At 33.1% G+C, this 19584-nt stretch overlaps 1 protein-coding gene across 2 annotated transcripts in view; it reads left to right on the top strand.

Moving 5' to 3' along the window:
* Positions 1–19584, top strand: part of FANCM (FA complementation group M) — a 44530-nt gene that overhangs the window by 3895 nt on the left and 21051 nt on the right. Inside the window, exons 4-13 of one of the 2 annotated variants that reach the window (XM_036238375.1) lie at positions 717–836; positions 3459–3590; positions 5239–5371; positions 5700–5825; positions 6318–6398; positions 8868–9052; positions 12887–13093; positions 13668–13881; positions 17428–17585; positions 18611–18766. In XM_036238375.1, the coding sequence (XP_036094268.1) occupies positions 717–836; positions 3459–3590; positions 5239–5371; positions 5700–5825; positions 6318–6398; positions 8868–9052; positions 12887–13093; positions 13668–13881; positions 17428–17585; positions 18611–18766 (1512 nt within the window). Of the gene's footprint in view, positions 1–677; positions 837–3458; positions 3591–5238; positions 5372–5699; positions 5826–6317; positions 6399–8867; positions 9053–12886; positions 13094–13667; positions 13882–17427; positions 17586–18610; positions 18767–19584 lie in introns of both variants that reach the window. The other variant, XM_036238374.1, reaches the window with a different exon arrangement.

Below are 19584 nucleotides of genomic sequence, written 5' to 3'. Positions count from 1 at the left end.
TAGTAACTAATCTGTAGACCATATTTGAATTTTGCCCGTTTTCCTACCAGTGTCCTTTTCTGCTTCAAGGTCCAATTCAGGATCTTATATTGCATTAGTTTTCATGTCTCCTTTGTCCGATCCAATCTGTGACAGTTCCTCAGTCTTTTGTTGTCTTCCATGACCTTTTCTTGTTTTCCGTGATGCTTTTGAAGAGTGGGTGCCAATTATTTTGTAGAATATCCCTCAGTTTGGGTTTGATATTTTCTCATATTTGGATGAGGTTATGCAGATTTCCTGATTCTTGGCAAACACTTTTTTGGCTCTAAACTTGACTGTTATATAATTTTGGGGGGATTTAATTTACTGATCTAAAACTTCTGTTTTGAGTCCTTATGAAATGTTGATGGAATATATCACTGCTGTTTGAAAGTGCAAAATATATTTCATTGACTTGTTGGACATTTACTGATATCCTTATTTCTTGGATGCTTGGCTTGAAGGGCTATGTGGAAGAAAGATGCTTCAAAAGCCTTGTTCCTCTATTGTGCCAATTCTTGTGTACTTTATAGTACTTTTTTTTAAATTAATGATGAATTTTTAATGTTTCTTTCAAAAATTTTACTACTATTTCTGTTAGTGACAAAGTGAATATTTAATATGTAACATAATTTATGATCACAACTGATTTTGTGTAGGCCGTACAGCAGGTTATTACTAACCTACTAATTGGGCAGATAGAACTTCGTTCTGAAGATTCTCCAGATATTTTGCCATACTCTCATGAAAGACGAGTTGAAAAGCTTGTCGTACCCCTTGGTGAAGAACTCGTGACTATCCAAAAGGCATATGTTCAGGTAAGCCATTTTGATCATAATTCAGGGTTTTAATAAATGAACTGATAGTATAATTATTTTAGTTAACAGAATCTGGCTGTGAGAATATATAGTTAACATTTTATACAATCGTTGAAAAATTTTTTGAAATTAAAATTTTTGGAATGAGCACCATGTTTTAAATGTACTCACAAACTTAAAGAAGTTGACTATTTCTAAAGTCAATAATAGTCTTATATGGTTTTATATTTTTTTAAGTAAACCTTTGAATTGTAGTATAACACTTTCTCCTCATACACACACTCAGCAGAGAGCACAAAATATATGTGCAGTTCAGTGACTTTTTATGTAGTGAACATACCCATAACACATATCCAGATTCAATCAGAAATTTCTTTATAAGGAAATGTATTTTCAGGATGTTCCTCCCTGATCCCTCATATAGCAGTGGTTCTCAACGAGAGGTGATTTTGCCTACCTAGTAGCATTTGGCAATTACTTGACACATTTTTGGTTGTCATATCTGGAGAGGATAGGGGGTAGATTGCTCCCGGCATTTAGTATATAGAGACTGGGGATGCTGCTTAACATTCTCCAATGGACAGTAGAGCCCCTGACAATAAAGAATTATTTGGTCCAATTGTAGCTATTGAGAATCTTCTTTGACAGTTATCACTTTTAGTGGAAGAAATTTGAGATGACACATTGTTTTTCTGTAGTTAATAATTAGTGTCATGCTAGGAGAATACCTCATTTTCATATTTCATGCCATGGATTAAAGATGGCCACAGATTCTTTGCCACTCCTCTAGTTGAGAGGTAGGATACATTTCCTCTTCCCTAGAATCTAGGCTGTCCCTGTGACTGACTTTGACCAACAGAATGTGACGAAACTCAAGCTATCCATGTTGAGGAGAAAGGAGGAACCAGTAGATAACCAAGTAGAATTGAAGATTCAGACAGATGGCTCCAGTTGAGCTATTTCAGCTCCCCCAGCCATCTGAGGCTCCAGACATCAGGTGCAGAGACAAGCTGTTGTGCACTAACAGAATTCTTTTTTCATTTTTAACATTTACAATAATTTTAGATTTTCAGGAAATTTGCAGAAATAGTATAGAGAGTTCTAGAGGAGATACTTTAAGAGTACAAATATGACTGTTTATCAACATTTTGTTCACTGATGTTAGCATGTAATAATGATGGTTCTTGTATACAACAGTTATTTCGGTAGTGTTTGCTTAATCATTGTTAACTCTTTCCTTCATTTCTTTTACATTTGTTAATTTGAATTCTTCTAATATGAAGGGTTGTTTCTTCTCCCATATTTACCTAGTAATTCAATTCTTTATATCAGTATGGACTAAAGGATTTTTTTTTTCCTGTGGGTTAAAACCAGTACTATCATTATTAATTTTGTTACTCAGATCGTACCAGCTTTGGCCATTGGGAGCTCCTTTAAGTTGGCTCCTGTGTCCTTCAGACATGTTAAGTTCCTGGCATTACAAGATATTTTATGCTCATTTGGTATTTTTCTTGTCCCAGCCATGGAATCAACCATCTCTCCAAGGAATCCTTATTCCTTTTATGGAAGAATGGTATTAAGAAACCAGGATCTGGGTACTAGATATTCTCATTGTTACTGTGGTGTCATATCTCCTAGGCCCTCTGAGAGATCTCTTGAGTTCTCACCCACAGAATGAGAATTGTGAGCAAATAAAATGGTGGTTGTTTTAATCTATGATGTTTTGCAGTACTTTGTTATGCAGGAATAGGCAACCAAAACATTCATTTATCATTTAACCTTTAATAAGTCTTTATTAAAGATAATTTTATAGGACTGTGGTTTGGTTTTTAAGTTATTTGTAACAAAATTCTAAGCATAATTAAGGTATGGCAAAGTCTTTCCAGTAATCAGCTCCTAAATACAAATACATCTGGTTCCACTTACAAGAATATAAACAATGTAATTTGTATAATTACATATAATAATTTAATATTGTCAATAATTTTAGAGTGCTTCTTTAGGCATAAATGTACTAAAATACTTCAACTTTAGGAAATAAAAATTAGGCAAAAATTTGAATTATTTCATTATGTATTACTATAGTAGGTCTTCACTGAAGATCTTTTTTTCACTCTGTCATCAAGTTCATTCCTTCATCAGGATCTTTGGTCTCCTGTTTTCTCTACCTGAACTGCTCTATCTTCAGAACCTCACATACTAGATACACCTCATCATTCAATGTTTTCAAGGCATTTGATTTAGTCATCAGTATGCAAATATTTACCTTGTTGTAGGCACTGAAGATGCAACAGAAATCAAGGCCATCCTTTCACTGTAATTAAACTGGGAAAGAGAAGGGAAGTTAAGAAATAAACAGAAAAACACATATGTCTTTCAGTTATAGTTGGATCTAATTAATGGTTGTGCTGACTCTCAAATGGATGTTATCTGGGGATAAATGTCAAGTACTTTAAAATTTTATCATTATGTTTTCTGTGTTTTATTTAAAAATTCGTTTTAGGACAAACTTTAATATACAGTTTTATATATGTCTTACTTTAGTATGTAATGAAATAATTGTATTTGAAAAAGGACTTTAAGACAAGCTTAAACTACATTTTTTTTTTTTTTAATGTGCAGATTTTGGAAGCATTTGCCAGTTCTTTGATTCAGAGGAATCTTTTGATGAGAAAGGATATCCCCAATCTAACAAAATACCAGATAATTCTGGCAAGAGATCAATTTAGGAAAAATCCATCTCCAAACATTGTGGTAGGTATTTTAAAATAAATTTTGATGATAGATTAAGCTTTTACTGAGAGCCAGGATGAAATGTAAATAATGATTATTTTTCGGTATATATATTATTACATCGTAAAGAATTCAGATATGATTTGTATACTTTATAAAAGCATGAAAAAAATTAACAAGAATACAGCCTAATTCTTCGAATTAAGATAAATTTACCTTATAACTTTTAATTAAGAGTTGGTCTTTTAGTTTATCTTTGTTTTGCAGAGTTATGAGAGGATAGATTCTAAATAACTTTTAGATCCATAGATTTTGTCTTGATCTCGAGGTTGGAGGAAGCATCACAGTAAGCTTCTATTTCTAATCTTCATAGGAAAAAAAATAGATATTCACAAGCATAAAAAGGAACTAAGTTTTTCTTGAAACTGAAAAGGAACACATGTGCGAAAGAATAGAGGCAGTTGAACAAAAGTATGAGGGAGATAGTGAGCAAGCCAATTTGGCTAAGGTAAAGGATTGAGGAAGTCAGAGGTGATAATTAATCTAGGTGTGACCACATGGGTGTAGCTTTAATTGTCACACCAGAAATATGGACTTTATTCTCTAGTATCTGGGGAACCACTAAGGAAAACTCCTCTGTGAAATTATATAATAATACAATTAGTATATTAGTATATTTATAAAATGTCTTTAAATTTTTGTTAGGAGTTAAAGATTCATTGAAATTTTAAATAGTAAATTTAAAACTTGATCTTACTGGTGACAGTTTATATTTTACAGAGAGTTGCTTTTACTCTTTCACATAATTAGACTGCCATTTTAGGGCATTGATCACTATCTTGGAAACACTTAAACATTTAACATTTAACATCACTGATGTTAAATGCTACTAAAATGTAAGCTAGAGAATAATAGTCTTTATTTCTAGTAAAGGAAAATAATTAAAATATGTCCTCAATGGTCTTCTTTTAAAACTATCTTGTTAAATAGATACACCTGCTGTATGTTCCCCTATAAGGAATGTGTAGTTCACTTTTCCTTAAGAGTAATGGCTAAAAGCACAAGGACACTGGGCCAAATTTCCTGGCTTCAAATAATAATTCTGCTGCTTACCACCAGTATGAGTTTCTTCGTCTGTAAAGTGGTCATAACAATAGTACCCACTTCTTATATTTTAAGATTAAATGAATTTGTACAAGTAATGTGCTTATAACAGTGTCTCCTCAGTGTCCGATGTTATTAACATTGGTGGTAAATGTTAGTGTTAAACAGTCTGATTAAATATTTGTCCTGATTCCATAACATTCATGAGGATAAAGCCCATATCTGACTGACTTTCCATTGTATCCCAAATGTCTAGCTCAGTGGTTAACACATAATAGATATTAAGTAGTTTTGAAAGACAAATGAATCTATGTACTGCTAATAATTTACCTATAAAGAAAAACAGTATATAAGAAGTATTTTCCCTCCTTCACTTATTCTCTTTAAAACTTAAATTTCATGTTGAATTAAGGAAAAAATATGAAGGGACAGATTTTATATGGAAAATACATTGCTACTTTCCATAGCAGCATCCTGTGACATTCAATGAAACCAGTAAGTTCGACGTGGAACATGTATCTTAATTGTTTCTCTCATCAAATTTGATATATACTTGTTTTTCTAGGGAGTGCAACAAGGCATAATCGAGGGAGAGTTTGCTGTTTGTATTAGTTTATATCATGGTTATGAATTATTACAGCAAATGGGAATGAGATCATTATATTTCTTTCTTCGTGGAATTATGGATGGAACTAAAGGTAAATTATTTAAAGAAATACTGACATGTATAATTTTGGCTAAAGACAAATGTTGAACAGTTTGGTTACTTAAAAGTGCTTTTAAAAAGCAATGAAGTGGTTTTGTAACAAGTGGCAATATTTCTTTGTTTTTGATAAATTGCTGGAAATGAGCAAGCCATTGATTGATATATATGTGAATGCAGAACTAGAAAACATTGACGGTTTTCATGTTTAAGTTTTAAAAATTTGCATTTCTAAAGATTAATATCTTCTTAATACATAATAAATTCAATTAATTTTGCCATTAAATTTATTTATTGGGGAAACTTTTTCTCAATTTCTGAAGGAATGACTCGAGCAAAAAATGAACTTCGGCGAAATGAGGACTTCATGAAACTCTATAATCATCTAGAGTGTATGTTTGCACATATACGTAGTACTTCAGCAAGTGGCATTTCTACTATCGAAAAAGGTCTGTTTTTTCTTTTAAAATATTATTGTTTCTTCTTCATCAAGATTAATTTGGAAATTTTGCTTCATTGATACACGTCTTTCTATACTTGTATTTCTATAGCAATAGATCTGTTAAATGCTAAAAGGGATAAATAGAATAGAACAAATAAATAAAATACAATGAAAAGGAGTAGCAGGGCAAATGTGTATACTTAAGCAGTTTATAGTACAAGTTAATAGTTGTTATGGTAGTGAAAAAATTCTGAGAATTACCAAAAACTGATTTATAGTTTACTTAATATTTTCTTTCTTCTATGTTGCTGCTGATTCCTTTTTGGATTTTCTCTCAGGATGAAATTTATATAAAAATTTATTTTGCTTTAAGGTTTATGTGCTATCCAGATGCTACTTATCCTACTTAACAAATCCATTTTGAAAAGGGTAATGAAAATATATTAATGTAATTGAATATGGAAAAATAGAGTTTGTTAATTTTTTTTTATTTTTGCAGGAGATAAAGACTTTTTCTATAGTCACCCAAAATTAAAGAAATTAGAAGAAATCGTAGTTGAACACTTCAAGTCATGGAATGGTAGGTCACATATAATAGCCTCAGGGCAAGACTATTGAAAAAGCTAAAACTCCGACTCATTAGTTTGTGCTAGCTTTACTTATGGAGAAGTTGTGCTTTTAGTTACTTGCAGAATGAATATAAAAAACCAAATTTTGGGAGGATAGGGGCAAGGGGAATGGTAGGAATGTTAATACTGTTAGATATGTGAAAAAGAAAAGATTAGTCTTGGGCAATATAAGGGAAGCAGATAGTAAAATAATATATAATATAATGGTAGGGAAAAGCGAACTAGGTAGGAAGATAGTCATGAAAGAGGCTGTTTAAATAGGGTATTAGAGGAAGCCTGTCTATATAGGGTGATATTTGAGCTGTTAACTTGATGGAAGTGAGGGAGCAAGCCTTGAGGATTTCTAGGGGAGGATCATTCCAGACAGAGAGAATAGCAGATCCAAAGGCCCTGAGGCAGTAGAGTGCTTGATATGATTAAGGATCAGTAAACAAACCAATTTGGCTGGAATAAGTTTAATGAGGATAAGGGTAGTATAGAAGGAGGCTGGAAAGGTAGCCAGGGGCAGACCTAGGGCTTGGAAGCAAAGTCAGGACTTTGGATTTTATTCTTTGAAAGTGTGTGCTTTGTGCAGTTGTTCCAGAGGCATTTGGAGCTACAGAGTGATATACTCTGACTTACATTTTTAAAAGATTGCTCTGGTAGTTCTGTGGAAAGTAGACATTGATGAATTAGTAGTCTATTGTAACAGTCTAGGATGATAACAGATGGTGGCTTTAATGGTGGAAGTGCCGAGAAGTGGTCATAGATTCTAGGTATATTTTGAAGTTGGAGCCAGCAGTATTTGTTGATGGACTGGACATAGGATATAAGAAGAAAAGGAATCACATGGGTGTGCGTGTATTTATGGATGATCATATAAACAAAGAGAAAGTTAACAACAATATAGAGAAGAAAGAGCAAACATATTAGGATGCTTTTGAGACATCCAAGTGGAAATGTGTAGGCACTGGAAAAGTGAATCTGGATTTCAGAAGAATGGTCTGAGCTATTTTTATCTATTTATAGATGCATGAATAGATTTTGTAGTCATCAGCATAAAGGCAGTATTTAAAGTCTTAGGAATACATGTGATTACATCACCAGGAATATAGTTTAGAGACAAGAGAGCACCCAGAATGTAGTTCTGAAGAATACTAATATTTAGAATTCAGATGGAAAAAGCCACAAAGGCAATTGAGAAAGAAACTAGACAAATGAAGTATCGTAGAAGCTGAGGGAAGAGACTATTTCAGTAGGAAGGAGCAGACTGTATTAAATACTGCTAAGAGGTGTGGTTACATGAACTGAAAAGTATTCATTGAATTTGGCAATACGGAAGTTATTGAGAACTTTGATAGAGGAGCTTCAGTGTAATGAAGGCAGAAAAATGGGTGGCTGGTCGAAGAAGACATGCTTTGCATTGAAAGTAGCTATTGGTTAGGGATTGGTCAGATGCAGAAGCTCAGTGCTATGGTGACTCGAAGGAGGTTTGCCTAAAATAATTTTTCTTGCAGCTCCTGTTACTTTTTCTTTATATATTGAGAATTTAGCTTTATATGTATTAAGTCATTTAGTCCTTAGGGTTGTTATAAAGACTAAATGAATGAATATATAAATAGTTACTGTAGTCCCTGGCACACAGATGGTAATTATATAAATGATATGGAAGAAAGGATTGTCAAAGTCCCAAGCAAGCTTAAAAACAAGAAAACTAATAACAGAAAACCCCATACAACTTGCAATTATTAGCCAATTGCTATGTGCAAGTCTACATACTTTATATTTACTAGTTCATTTAATCATCCCCTCAATCCATACTAGATATGAAGAAACTAAAGCTTAAAGAAATAAAATAACTACCATGGCCACACGTCACCCAGAGAGTAAGTGACACAGCCTACAAGATCATGTTCTTATTCATACATTCTACTGCCTTTGAAGCACAGAGACATTGGGAGGAACTTTGCAATTGGCTTGTAGGGTATACTCAGTAGTTACTGGAGAATTTGAAAGTATAATAGATATGGGGACCGAATTCCATGGCCTGGATTAAGATAGTGCCTTTAGTAAATAGAAAGAAAAGGGAAGATTTATGAAATCAGTAGGAACTCTACATTTCTGTACTTCTGACTTAGAATGTAAAGGGGAATAATAGGCATCATGCATGAAATGAAGGCCTGGTCAAAAGTGATTCAGGTAATTTTTATTTGATTTGTATGGGATTTTGTTTTATGATAGCCAATGAGAGATAAGGAGCTAAGGTTATTGAAATTACTAGGAAAGGTGAGGAAACCAGCAAAGGTTTAAGATATCTTAAATTATTCTTTTGAAAGAATTATCATTCATTACTACATAGTTTCGGGCTTGTCTTTTGAACTAGTCCTTATCTATATTCTTTTTCAAAAGTTTTAATTAAGTTTTTTTTTGTTGTTATATAGCTCAAAACACATCTGAAAAGAAATGTGACAAAACCAGAGTTATGATCTTCTCTTCATTTCGAGATAGTGTTCAAGAAATTGCAGAAATGCTTTTACAGCACCAGCCAATTATTAGAGTAATGACTTTTGTTGGCCATGCCTCAGGGAAGAGCATGAAAGGTTTTACCCAGAAGGAGCAACTGGAGGTAATTATTTTTAGAGACGATGAAGTAAAAATAATATTGGTTGGCTTTGCACTTATGCATTTTGTTTTAACTCACTGGTCAGTTGGGTACTTCTTAAAGGTAATTTTATAGTAAAACATGTATAAAAAAAAAAAAGATGGTATATACACACACACACATATACACATACACATAAACATTTTTAAGTAATGTAAAGTGTAATATTTAAGCAGATAGTCTGTGGAATTATACTGCTGGGTTGGAATCCTGGCTCTTTACTTCCAAGTTTCTTTACTTCCTGTACCTCAGTTATCCTTATCTGCAAAGGTACTCTCTAGAGTTGTAAGCATTAAATGAAATTGTGCGGTAGAGCCTTTAATAAATGTTTACTGTTTATTTAAGTCACTCTAGTTATTTTAAACAATTATATCTTTTTTCTGTTATTTAAAAATCTTAATTTAAAAATATTGTCAGAGGAAACCATGGTGATATTTAAGGTAGCCATATGCTCTGAATGAGAGGTCATAAGTTTTCTACATACTGTGATATGTTTGGGGGGAAAGTTTTAGACTCTTAATTTTTATAAACTGTTAACAGATTTTTGCAAATTAGCTATAGGTCTACACTGAGTAATCGCTGACAATTAGGTGTGTCCTTAAGGTCAAATTCATTTTGATAGATCCTTTCTTGATTCTTTCAACATCAGTAGAGGAGGAATCTCTTTCTTTAAATAACTTTTATACCAGCCCTCACTGCACTCAGAAGTCTGTTTAAGCTGTTGGGATCTGGTGGTCAAGGGGGTCTTTTCCTGAGTCTGACTATAACACCTTTTCCTATCTCAAGTCTGATTTTAAGTACTTTAAAGGGCTCACACATCTAGTAGGTGATTATTACTAATCTTAACATTTGTGTGTGAATGAAAAATAAAATGAATTTTTACCTAAAAGGGTCAAATTGAAATTAAATTATTTAGGAACAGGTGATAAGTCACAGAGGAACTGGAGGGCCAGATTCTTTAGGGCCTTATAGGTAATTTCCATCTTAATGACAGTAGTAGCTTTAACTCTGAATGAGATGGGAAAGTAGCCCTTGGAGAGTTTGGAGGATAAGAAGGTCATGGCCTGATTTATATTTTAAAAGAATCACTCTGGTTAAGAATAAACTATAAGGAGCTAAGAGTGGAAACAAGAAGACATATTGGAAGACATTATAATAATTCAAGCTAACAGTGATGGTGGCTTGTACTACAGAGGTAGCAGGGAAGGTTTTGAGAAATGATTGTATTCTGGATACATTTTGAAGGTCGGACTGGCAGAATTTATTGACATTAGAGTGGGATGTGAGATAAAGGAGTATGAAGGCTAATGCCAAGGTTTTTGGTTTAAACAACTAAAAATTGCTGCTGTTAACTAAAATAGCTAAGACTGCAGGAAATAAAGATTTTGGAGAGAACATCAAGAGTTTGGTTTTAGACAAGTTAACTGTCATAACCATGAGATTAGTGGTTTTCCAACTATCAAAACTGGAGGACTAGTTTATTTCCTCCAAATACTTCATAGACAGATACTTTTGAACATTACAATAAACATGGATTATGAGAAAAGTAAAATTATGTAAAACAAAGGTCATGTTCAAATTTTTTATTATTAGAGTCAACAAACAGAATTATTCTGTTAAACTTCTAAACTCTTCCTCTTAATTTTTCTACTTCTTGTTGGCCAGTAATAAACAGTTTGTAACTGGGACTAGTAATAAACAGTTCATGAGCTGCACTTTGAGTAACACTATTTTATACATCAAATAGAGTTGTTGAATGAACAATTGAATATGTAAGTCTTGTTTCATAGGTTCATGGATCCATGGAAGTATATATTTGGGAGTCATCATCATGTAGACTGCATGAAATTACCAACTGATTGAAAGGAGATAGAGAAGATGTCCAAAGACTGAGCTCTAGGGTACTTTATTGTTATGAGATAGAAGTGATTATGATTCCATACAGAATCAAAATAAATGGCTAGTATAATCAGAGAAAGACCAAGAGAGTATGGTATCCTGGGGACAAACAAGGAAGAAGAGTGATTAAATGTATAAATGCTGCTAGTAGGTCATGTAAGGTGATAACTGAGTATTGACCATTGGATAAAGGGGTGAAAAGGCAAATGAGCTTGGAAAAAACAGTTTTAGTGGAATGGTAGAGATAAGCCACCATTGCGAAGAGCTGGAGATAGCAAGTATACAAGTCTTTCAAGGATTTTTGCTGTAAAGGAGAGCAAAGATGGAAGTGATTTTTTGTTTGTCTTATGTTGGGTTGTGAAAGAAAACGATAGAGTAGAGGAGAGTATTGCTGGAATGATCTATGAGTAGATGAGGGAAAGGGATGGGATGTAGTACAAAAATAGAGGGATTGACCTCTGTTAACATGGAACTTATTCAAAACAATAGAGGGGAAGGTAGACTGTGTAGCCACAGGTACAGGTTGGTGAGTTGACCTGGTAGCGATACTTTGTGGAAAGTCTTTTTGATTGCTCAAATTTTGTTCTGGCACCAGCTGAGAGTGAGGATAGAGAGGAAGTATTAGAAGTTTGATGAGATAGGAGAGAGTAGAAAACAGTTATCTGGGAGAATGGGGAGTGTGAATGGATTAGGGAAATGTGAAATGATTTTCATGTAGCACCACGGGCCCATTCAAGGTGAGAAATTATTAATTTAAAGTGAAACCAGTTAACATAGTTGATGTTTTTCTCCAGCCACGTTCAACTTTATGAGTACACTCAGAGAGGGTGGAAAGTGGGATATAACCAGTGTCAGAGTTTATAGTCAGAGAAATATGGAGTGAGAAGAGCAAGAAAAATCTTGCTGCCTGGCATGTGTCGTCAGTTTGGCTCAAATAAACTCAGAAATTCTCTATAGGTTTGGACGTTTTTTACATTGACAACTCTTACAGTCATATTTTGGGTGGCATATTCTACTACTCCCCTCACTGGAATAACAGTAAAAAAGGTAAGGTGAATTTGTTATTGTAAGAATGTCCAAACCTATAGAGAATTTTTATAGGAGTTTATTTATTTGAGCCAAACTGACGACAGTGCCAGGAGGCAAGACGTCAAATGCTTCAGAGAATGACAGTTTTGCAATTTCTTTTCTACATTTGGAATTAGGGAGAAAGCGGTTAGGACAATTACAAAGAGGTGGGGGATTAGATTATAGGATAGTTAAGATTATGTGCTCTTTTGAGGCCTCTGAAAAAGACACATTTCAAAGGTATGTTAACCTAGGTGCACAGAAACAATGGGCAGGGCTTGCTTAAGGCAAAGATAAACCTGTTACTAAAGAAGTTATAGGCCTGAGATGTGACTGCCTACCTTCACCTGCCTAGTTAGGAATTTGTGATCAGATCACTCAGGTACTTTAGGTTAGATTTCTTACAATGCCCCTTTTTCATTCATAAATTCTAAGAGTAATAAAACATTCTTACTTTGCATACACCTAACAATAAATTTAGATCTAGGATATAATAAATAGCAGTAATTTCTCTGGGCTACTTACCTTCCTTATATGCCCTTTTTAGTGATGCTAAAAATAGCATCTGGGATTTCTCATTCATGGGTAAATTGTTAACAGACCCTTTCAGAATTACAACCCCTATGAAGGCAAGGGTTAAGACTGCCCTTTGCATTTTACCACAGTTTCTTTTGGCTTATATTGACATTTTGCCACACTTTTCCTATTCAGTAGTATTCATGGAGATTTTTAATCTGATTTCAACATTTTGAGGTGAGCAGGAAAAGTTTGCTTTGAGCTACAATTCTCTTATATTTGCATCTAGTTATTTTTAAGTCACTTTTATTTTAGGTGGTGAAACAATTTCGTAGTGGTGGTTACAATACATTGGTTTCTACTTGTGTTGGTGAAGAAGGTTTGGATATAGGAGAAGTCGATCTTATAATATGTTTTGATGCCCAGAAGAGCCCAATTCGTCTTATACAACGAATGGGTAGAACTGGCCGAAAACGTCAAGGCAGGATTGTTGTTATCCTTGCTGAAGGACGAGAAGAACGTGTAAGTAGACTTTTAGAAACACAATTTGTTAATTTAAACTTGAGAAATACAGTCTAAAGACAAATTCAACATTTTTATACCTTATAATGTGATTACCCACGAATTCTCATAATTATCTGTCACCATGCAAACTTATCACAATATTATTGATGCAGTATCTTATTTAATTCTGTGTTAACGATCCTATAAGGGGAGTGTTGCTTTTCTTGTATATAGTAAAGAAAACAAGTGTAGAGAGATAAAGTAAGAAGCTGAAATAAGGGAATAGTATTTTTAAAAAGCAACTTAACACTTATAAATATCAGCCTTACTCAAAAACAGCAAGATACTAAATAAGATTTCTTTTTTGCAATATAGTTACTAAAGTAGGCTTTTATAATAATAGACTTTGAAACGATTTCATCAAGGGTTAATTGAACAGGGTTCAAATTCAAGGCAACAGATATTCTATTCTCTAAGTATTTAAGTTGATCAGAGTTTAATTTACTGTGTAGAATAAACCCAAACTAATAATTACTTGTTGTGGCTAAGTGATTATTATAGAAATAATATAATCTAATGTTTGTTTTTGCAGACTTATAATCAAAGTCAGTCCAACAAAAGAAGTATTTACAGAGCTATTTCAGGTAACAGGCAGGCCCTTCATTTTTACCAGCGAAGTCCACGAATGGTTCCTGATGGAATCAATCCAGAATTACATAAAATGTCCATTACAAATGGTATCTATCAACCACAGAAGCCTTCTCGAAACTTGAAGAAAAAGTCATCTACCTTTTCTTATAGGAATGGTAAATAAAAAATTTTGCATTTAAAACATGCACATTTTTCCTTTTAGTTAGCAGGTCATATAATGATATATTTGTTCTTTGAAGAGTGCAATGTGTATTCATTCTACAATGTTATGGGTATTCTCAGGAGGGAAAGGATGTGTGGTAAAGGGCAAGAGACATTGGCAATAATAGTGTAATAGAAACTCAGTGCTAGGAAAATTAAAATATCCTCTTTACAAAATGTAGAAAAAAATAAAAGTTTTATTATTGAATAAGCATTAAACCAGATTGCAGTGTGCATTATAGGCAATCCACAAAGAGAAATTCTACCCTGTTCACTACCCTAAATACTTAGGATACTTTACATATATATTCTCAAGATTAACAGTAACTTGTCCTGGTATAAGAAGACAGCACCATTTGCTAGACATTCTTTCATAGTTCATCCCAAATTCACCTGGTAATCAAGGTAGCCATTTGTGTTAGCTAATTGCCTTTATTTAATGAAGTGACAAAACTTTTCTCTATGACAAGCAGATAGTAACAGCTCTGAGACTGATACCTAAGGTAAAGTCCCCTGCTGACTGGGATTTGGGGACACTAATCTTCCTTGATGTTTATATTTCAAAGAGACAGCTTCTAGACCCTTAAGATCTGATCAAAAGCTGGCTAGAGGGTTGTTTACTTTTACAGAGATTTGCATACATATCCAAGGGTTAAAGAAGGAGTTTACAAACATTTTCAAGTGTCTTTGGAATTGCTCTAAAAAAGGGAGGAGGAATGATTTCTTTCCCTTTCTGCAAAGGAGATAATTCTTTTTCTGTTCTCTTTTTTAACAGAAACAATAGTGACAAAGTTAGACTAGGTTATTGGTAATACTGAGTCAGGGAGAAACAAATGCTTTGGTGCCAGGGGGCATAGTTAGTATTGAGGTTGTTGCTAGCTTAAGGCCTGCAGAGGTTTTGGTGATTACAAGAAATTATTTTGAAATATTAGCACTATGAAAATGAGAAACTAAAATGTTTTGTTTTTTTTTTTTAATCTTTAAGGAGGGCTTTTAAAGAATCATAAAACCATGTAATTGTATTTTAAGATTTGGGAGGAATCTTTGGATCATTTGGTGTAATTGTTAGGAATGCTTTCTGCTACATCCTTGTTACATGCACATCTAGCCTCAACTTGAATATCTGTTAAAGTAAATTATATTTCTTTTTGAGGGTTCATTCTATTGTTGAATATCCTTGTATAGAAGAAGGTTCTTTTTTATGTTGAAAAATCTTTGTACCTTTTTCTCATTGATTTAGTTTTGTTTTCTCAATGTAAAGAATGGCTATGATCCTTGGTTCACCTATGTAGCAGTTGTTTGTATATTTGAAGACAGTATCTCGCAAGTTTGTTTAACTGTTTGTCCTACTGATTTTCATACCATGATATTTTAAGGTTCTTTTCCTCTGAGTCACCTGCTTTAGATTCACTTAAACTTGTTAATGTTCTTTCCCTTAACTCAGAGCTATTAATAAATGCTTTTTGGATATACCTATTAAACCTAATACAAATCCACTTAATAGGAATATACCTGTCATTTTAGAAGACTTTGCCAAATATTTGCTTAAAATGAAAAGAAAATATGTATTCTGAATTCTCTTGAATTTATTAAACTAATAATAGCATCAAAACTTGATAAGGTTGGCATAAATTGTGATCATTGTATTTTTATAAATGTTAATTAACCATATGTTTAATAATTGTTCTAAAATGCTACTAGGAATGGATGGCAAATTTCTTAAGTAAAATTGTAGAACCTGTCCTTTTTTAAAAATTGAGGTATTAGCTCATGTTCATTTTTCAGTACTTTTTTTCTCATTATCCCAGATTTTTCAAGTGTCACCGATTCATCTTGCCAAGATTGTGTGTATAAATGTAATCTATATATCAGTATATAATTCATTGGGGCTTAGAGGTCTGCATTTATTTAAAGTGAGTAGGAGAGTAGAATATTTTCCTAATTCAAAAGTCTTAGAGCCTCAGATTTTTAAATCTGAAAGGGACCTGAGAGATCACTTAGTCCAAATCCCTTATTTTACAAAAGCTTCTTATAGTATTTGGGAATAGCTAAGACAGAAGTTTCTTGTTTCCTATTTCAGTAGTCTTTATGATTTTTTTTTCTGCCCTCATCTGTATTAGGCCAGAGTTCTTGCTTTATAATGTTTATCCCTTCCAAATTGACAATTATTTTCATTTATAGAGATTATGGAAGTCAAAAAAGGTTAATTTATCGTTTTTTAAAAAGTATATTATTATGTCATTTTTAAAACAGTAGGTCTTTTTTTATCACCCTTCACTCCCCACCCCCTACCCCCTGCCTTTAAGACTTAAGCTAAAATCTCTTGGGGTTCCCGCCATCCCCAAGCTTCAGATAGCCCTTCCAATAATGTTATGATAGAATCATGGTATTAGTTTTTATTTGTATGTTATCTGTTTCATGCCAAGTCTTAAACAACAAAATGGAGAGAGTCCAAAAGAGACCAAGACTGAGAGCCTAGCTACCTGGCTCTATTCTGTTAATGAAGTCATTAACAAAGGTTAGCTCTTAGATAAAAAGGCATGGTAGTACTTTTAAAGAGGTGAGAGAAGTTAGGAGATATGTAGAAGCAGAAAGTGATAGCTAGAGTGATTATGTGAAGAATACTACTTTTAAGGAATAGAATCGGTAGTTTAGCAGCAATGAATAGACAGAGATGATGTTGCATGTTTTATGTTTGCCTAACAGATTTTTTTAGCCTCCTTTTTTTGAAGATTTTTTTAAGTTCATTGGAGTGACATTGGTTAATACAATTATATAATTTTCAGGTGTACATTATAATTTGACATCTATATATTCTAATGTGTGATTACCACCCAGAGTCCAGTTTCCTTCAGCTACCATGTATTGGATACCCTTTATCCACTTCACCCTCCCCCAACTCCCCTATATTTAATCCCCTTTACCCTGTCTACCTCTTCCCTCGTCCCTGACCCCCTACCCTCTGGTAACCACTAGTCCATGGTCCATGTCCCTGAGTCTCTGTCCTGTTCATTTGTTGCTTTTAGGTTTATATCCCACATATAAGTGATATCATGTGATTTTCAACTTTTTCAGCCTGGCTTATTTCGCTTAGCATGATAATCTTGAGGTCCATTCAGGTTGTCGCAAATGGCAGCATTTCATCTCTTCTTATGGCTAATATTCCATTGTATATATGTACCACAGCTTCTTTAGCCAATCATCTATCATAGGACACTTTGGTTGCTTCCATTTCCTGGCCATCGTGAATAGTGCTGCTATGAACATCAGTGTGCAAATACCTTTTTGGATATGGGTTTTCAAGTCTTTGGGGTAAATACCCAATAGAGGGATTGCTGGATCATATGGTAGATCAATTCTTAGTTTTTTGAGGACCCTCCATACTGTTTTCCATAGTGGCTGTACTAATTTCCAGTCCCACCAGCAGGTATGAGGGTTCCTTTTTTTCTGCATCCTCTCCATTGTTTTTAACCTCTTTTAAATCTCTGTTCAACTTATAGGAATGAGGCAAAGTAATTCCAAGGAAGATTGGTCCTTATCAGAAGAAGAATTTAAATTATGGAACAAACTTTATAGATTAAAAGACAGTGATGAAATTAAGGAAATAACATTGCCTCAAGTTCAGTTTCTATCTTTACAAAATGAGGAAAACAAATCAGTAAGTTGAATATTTTCAGACACTCTTTATAATGATGATACAGTAGCTTTGGGAGTAAAGAGAATGCTCATGATCACAATGTCAACTTAAAAAATTAAGAATGTAAACAGTTTAAAAAATAATATTAAATTAAGTCTAAATTTGTAAAACTAATTTTTTTATATTCTTTTATATATATTTTTTGTAATACTGTAAGATATATTTTTATAAGTTCTGCCTTTTCTTCATGACTTTCTACCATATGAAAATTTCTGTATAGGCATAATTTACCCGATTGTTATATTACTCTGCAGTATTCCACAGTTTGACAATATCGCTGTTGTTTTTTGGAATTCTTTTCAATATATTACTAACTTAAAATTATGCTGTCACAAGCATCTTTGTAAAAACATTTTATTTTTTGTTTTGAAATTACAGTAAAATTTTAATTTGGATGTTAGTATTTATTTTGATTTATGAATAAATTATTGGTGAACTTAATGAAAGTCAAAATAATTTGTTAAAGGTTATTTATGTGCCTAAAGAGTGGGAAAAACACCTCAGAAAAGATTCCTTTTAGAAGGTTTATAGTGCTTGAAATATACAGTTATTTAGAATTTGTATTTTATTCACTAACAGGGAAAGTAAGACATGTCAGCAGGCAAGAAGAATTGGGATTAGTACCACTGGGAGATTGTGAATGCCTTCATATTAGATTATAGGATATAAATCAAGCAGAATACTAGTTTTGAAACCATACATTTTCTTAAGTATTTGCTCTTAACATAGAACTATATAAATAGGAATATGGTCAAGTAGTAACTCATATCTCATTTATTTTAAAAATGTATTTAAAAGTCATCTTTTTACTTTATGAAATTATTTTTTTTTCCCCTGAGAGTTTAGTTGCAAGTACCTAAATGAATTCAAATTATTTATGTTGGGCTGATTGTGTATTAAGTGTTGTTTTTTTTTTTTAATTAATTTGTGAAATCAGAGTATGTGTGTTTTTATCATATTTATTATTTTTAAAATCATTAATCAAGATTCAAGAACCAACCTTTGGAATTCATCAGCTCTCTCTTTCTGAATGGAGACTATGGCAGGATCATCCTTTTCCTACATATCAAGTTGACCATTCAGATCGATGCCACCATTTCATAAGCATTATGCAAATGATAGAAGGAATGAGACATGAAGAGGTAGGGTTTTATTGTAACTTTATTTTGCTGTTATGATGGTGAAACTATAATATTTAATTTTTATCCTTAATTTGAAGTCATTATTATAAGAAATATTATAAATAATTATAACTAGAATATTTTGTTTTTCTGTATAGATCCTTGTGATCTCAATAAGGATCTAGATTTCTACCTTAGGAGAAGTAGGCTTAATTAAAAGAATATTTTCCGTAAATATTGATAGGCTAGAGTTAAATTTTAATATACATAATGATTTAAATAAACTGTAAAGATTCTTGTTAGATGCAATGTATTGAAATATCCTCTATCACATAGGCCATTTGGTATGTCTCTTATATCCTGGTGGTAGGTTAGAGAATTATTTATTCCCTCAGCAGTTTCTTGATTATTATTCCTTGAGAAAGTCAGAATGATGAACCTATTATGAGAGTGAAGCCCAAAATGCCTGAGTTAGAATCCCAACACTACCTCTACTAATTATGCATCTGTTCATTACTTAACCTCTTTGTGCCTCAGTTTCATCTGTAAAACGGGGATGATGATGAAACCTTTGTAGGGTTGTCGTGAGGATTAAATGACTTTAATACATGTAAAGCACTTAGAATATTAACTGGCACATAGTAAGTACTCAGTAGATTGTAGCTAGAATTTTTCTTACTAGTTATTGTTTACAAATATATGTAAATATAGGAATTAGTTGTGAATCTAAGCAACACTTGTGCCATCAATTTAACACATTTATTCAGTGTCCTCTATATGCCATTATCTGTTCCGGGCCCTGTGGCTACATCAGTGAAAAAGCCAGATAAAATACTTTG

This window comes from Rousettus aegyptiacus, unplaced genomic scaffold (genome assembly GCF_014176215.1).
Source record: "Rousettus aegyptiacus isolate mRouAeg1 unplaced genomic scaffold, mRouAeg1.p scaffold_m13_p_3, whole genome shotgun sequence".
NCBI lineage: Eukaryota > Metazoa > Chordata > Mammalia > Chiroptera > Pteropodidae > Rousettus > Rousettus aegyptiacus.
This window is presented reverse-complemented; position numbering and strand designations above follow the sequence as displayed.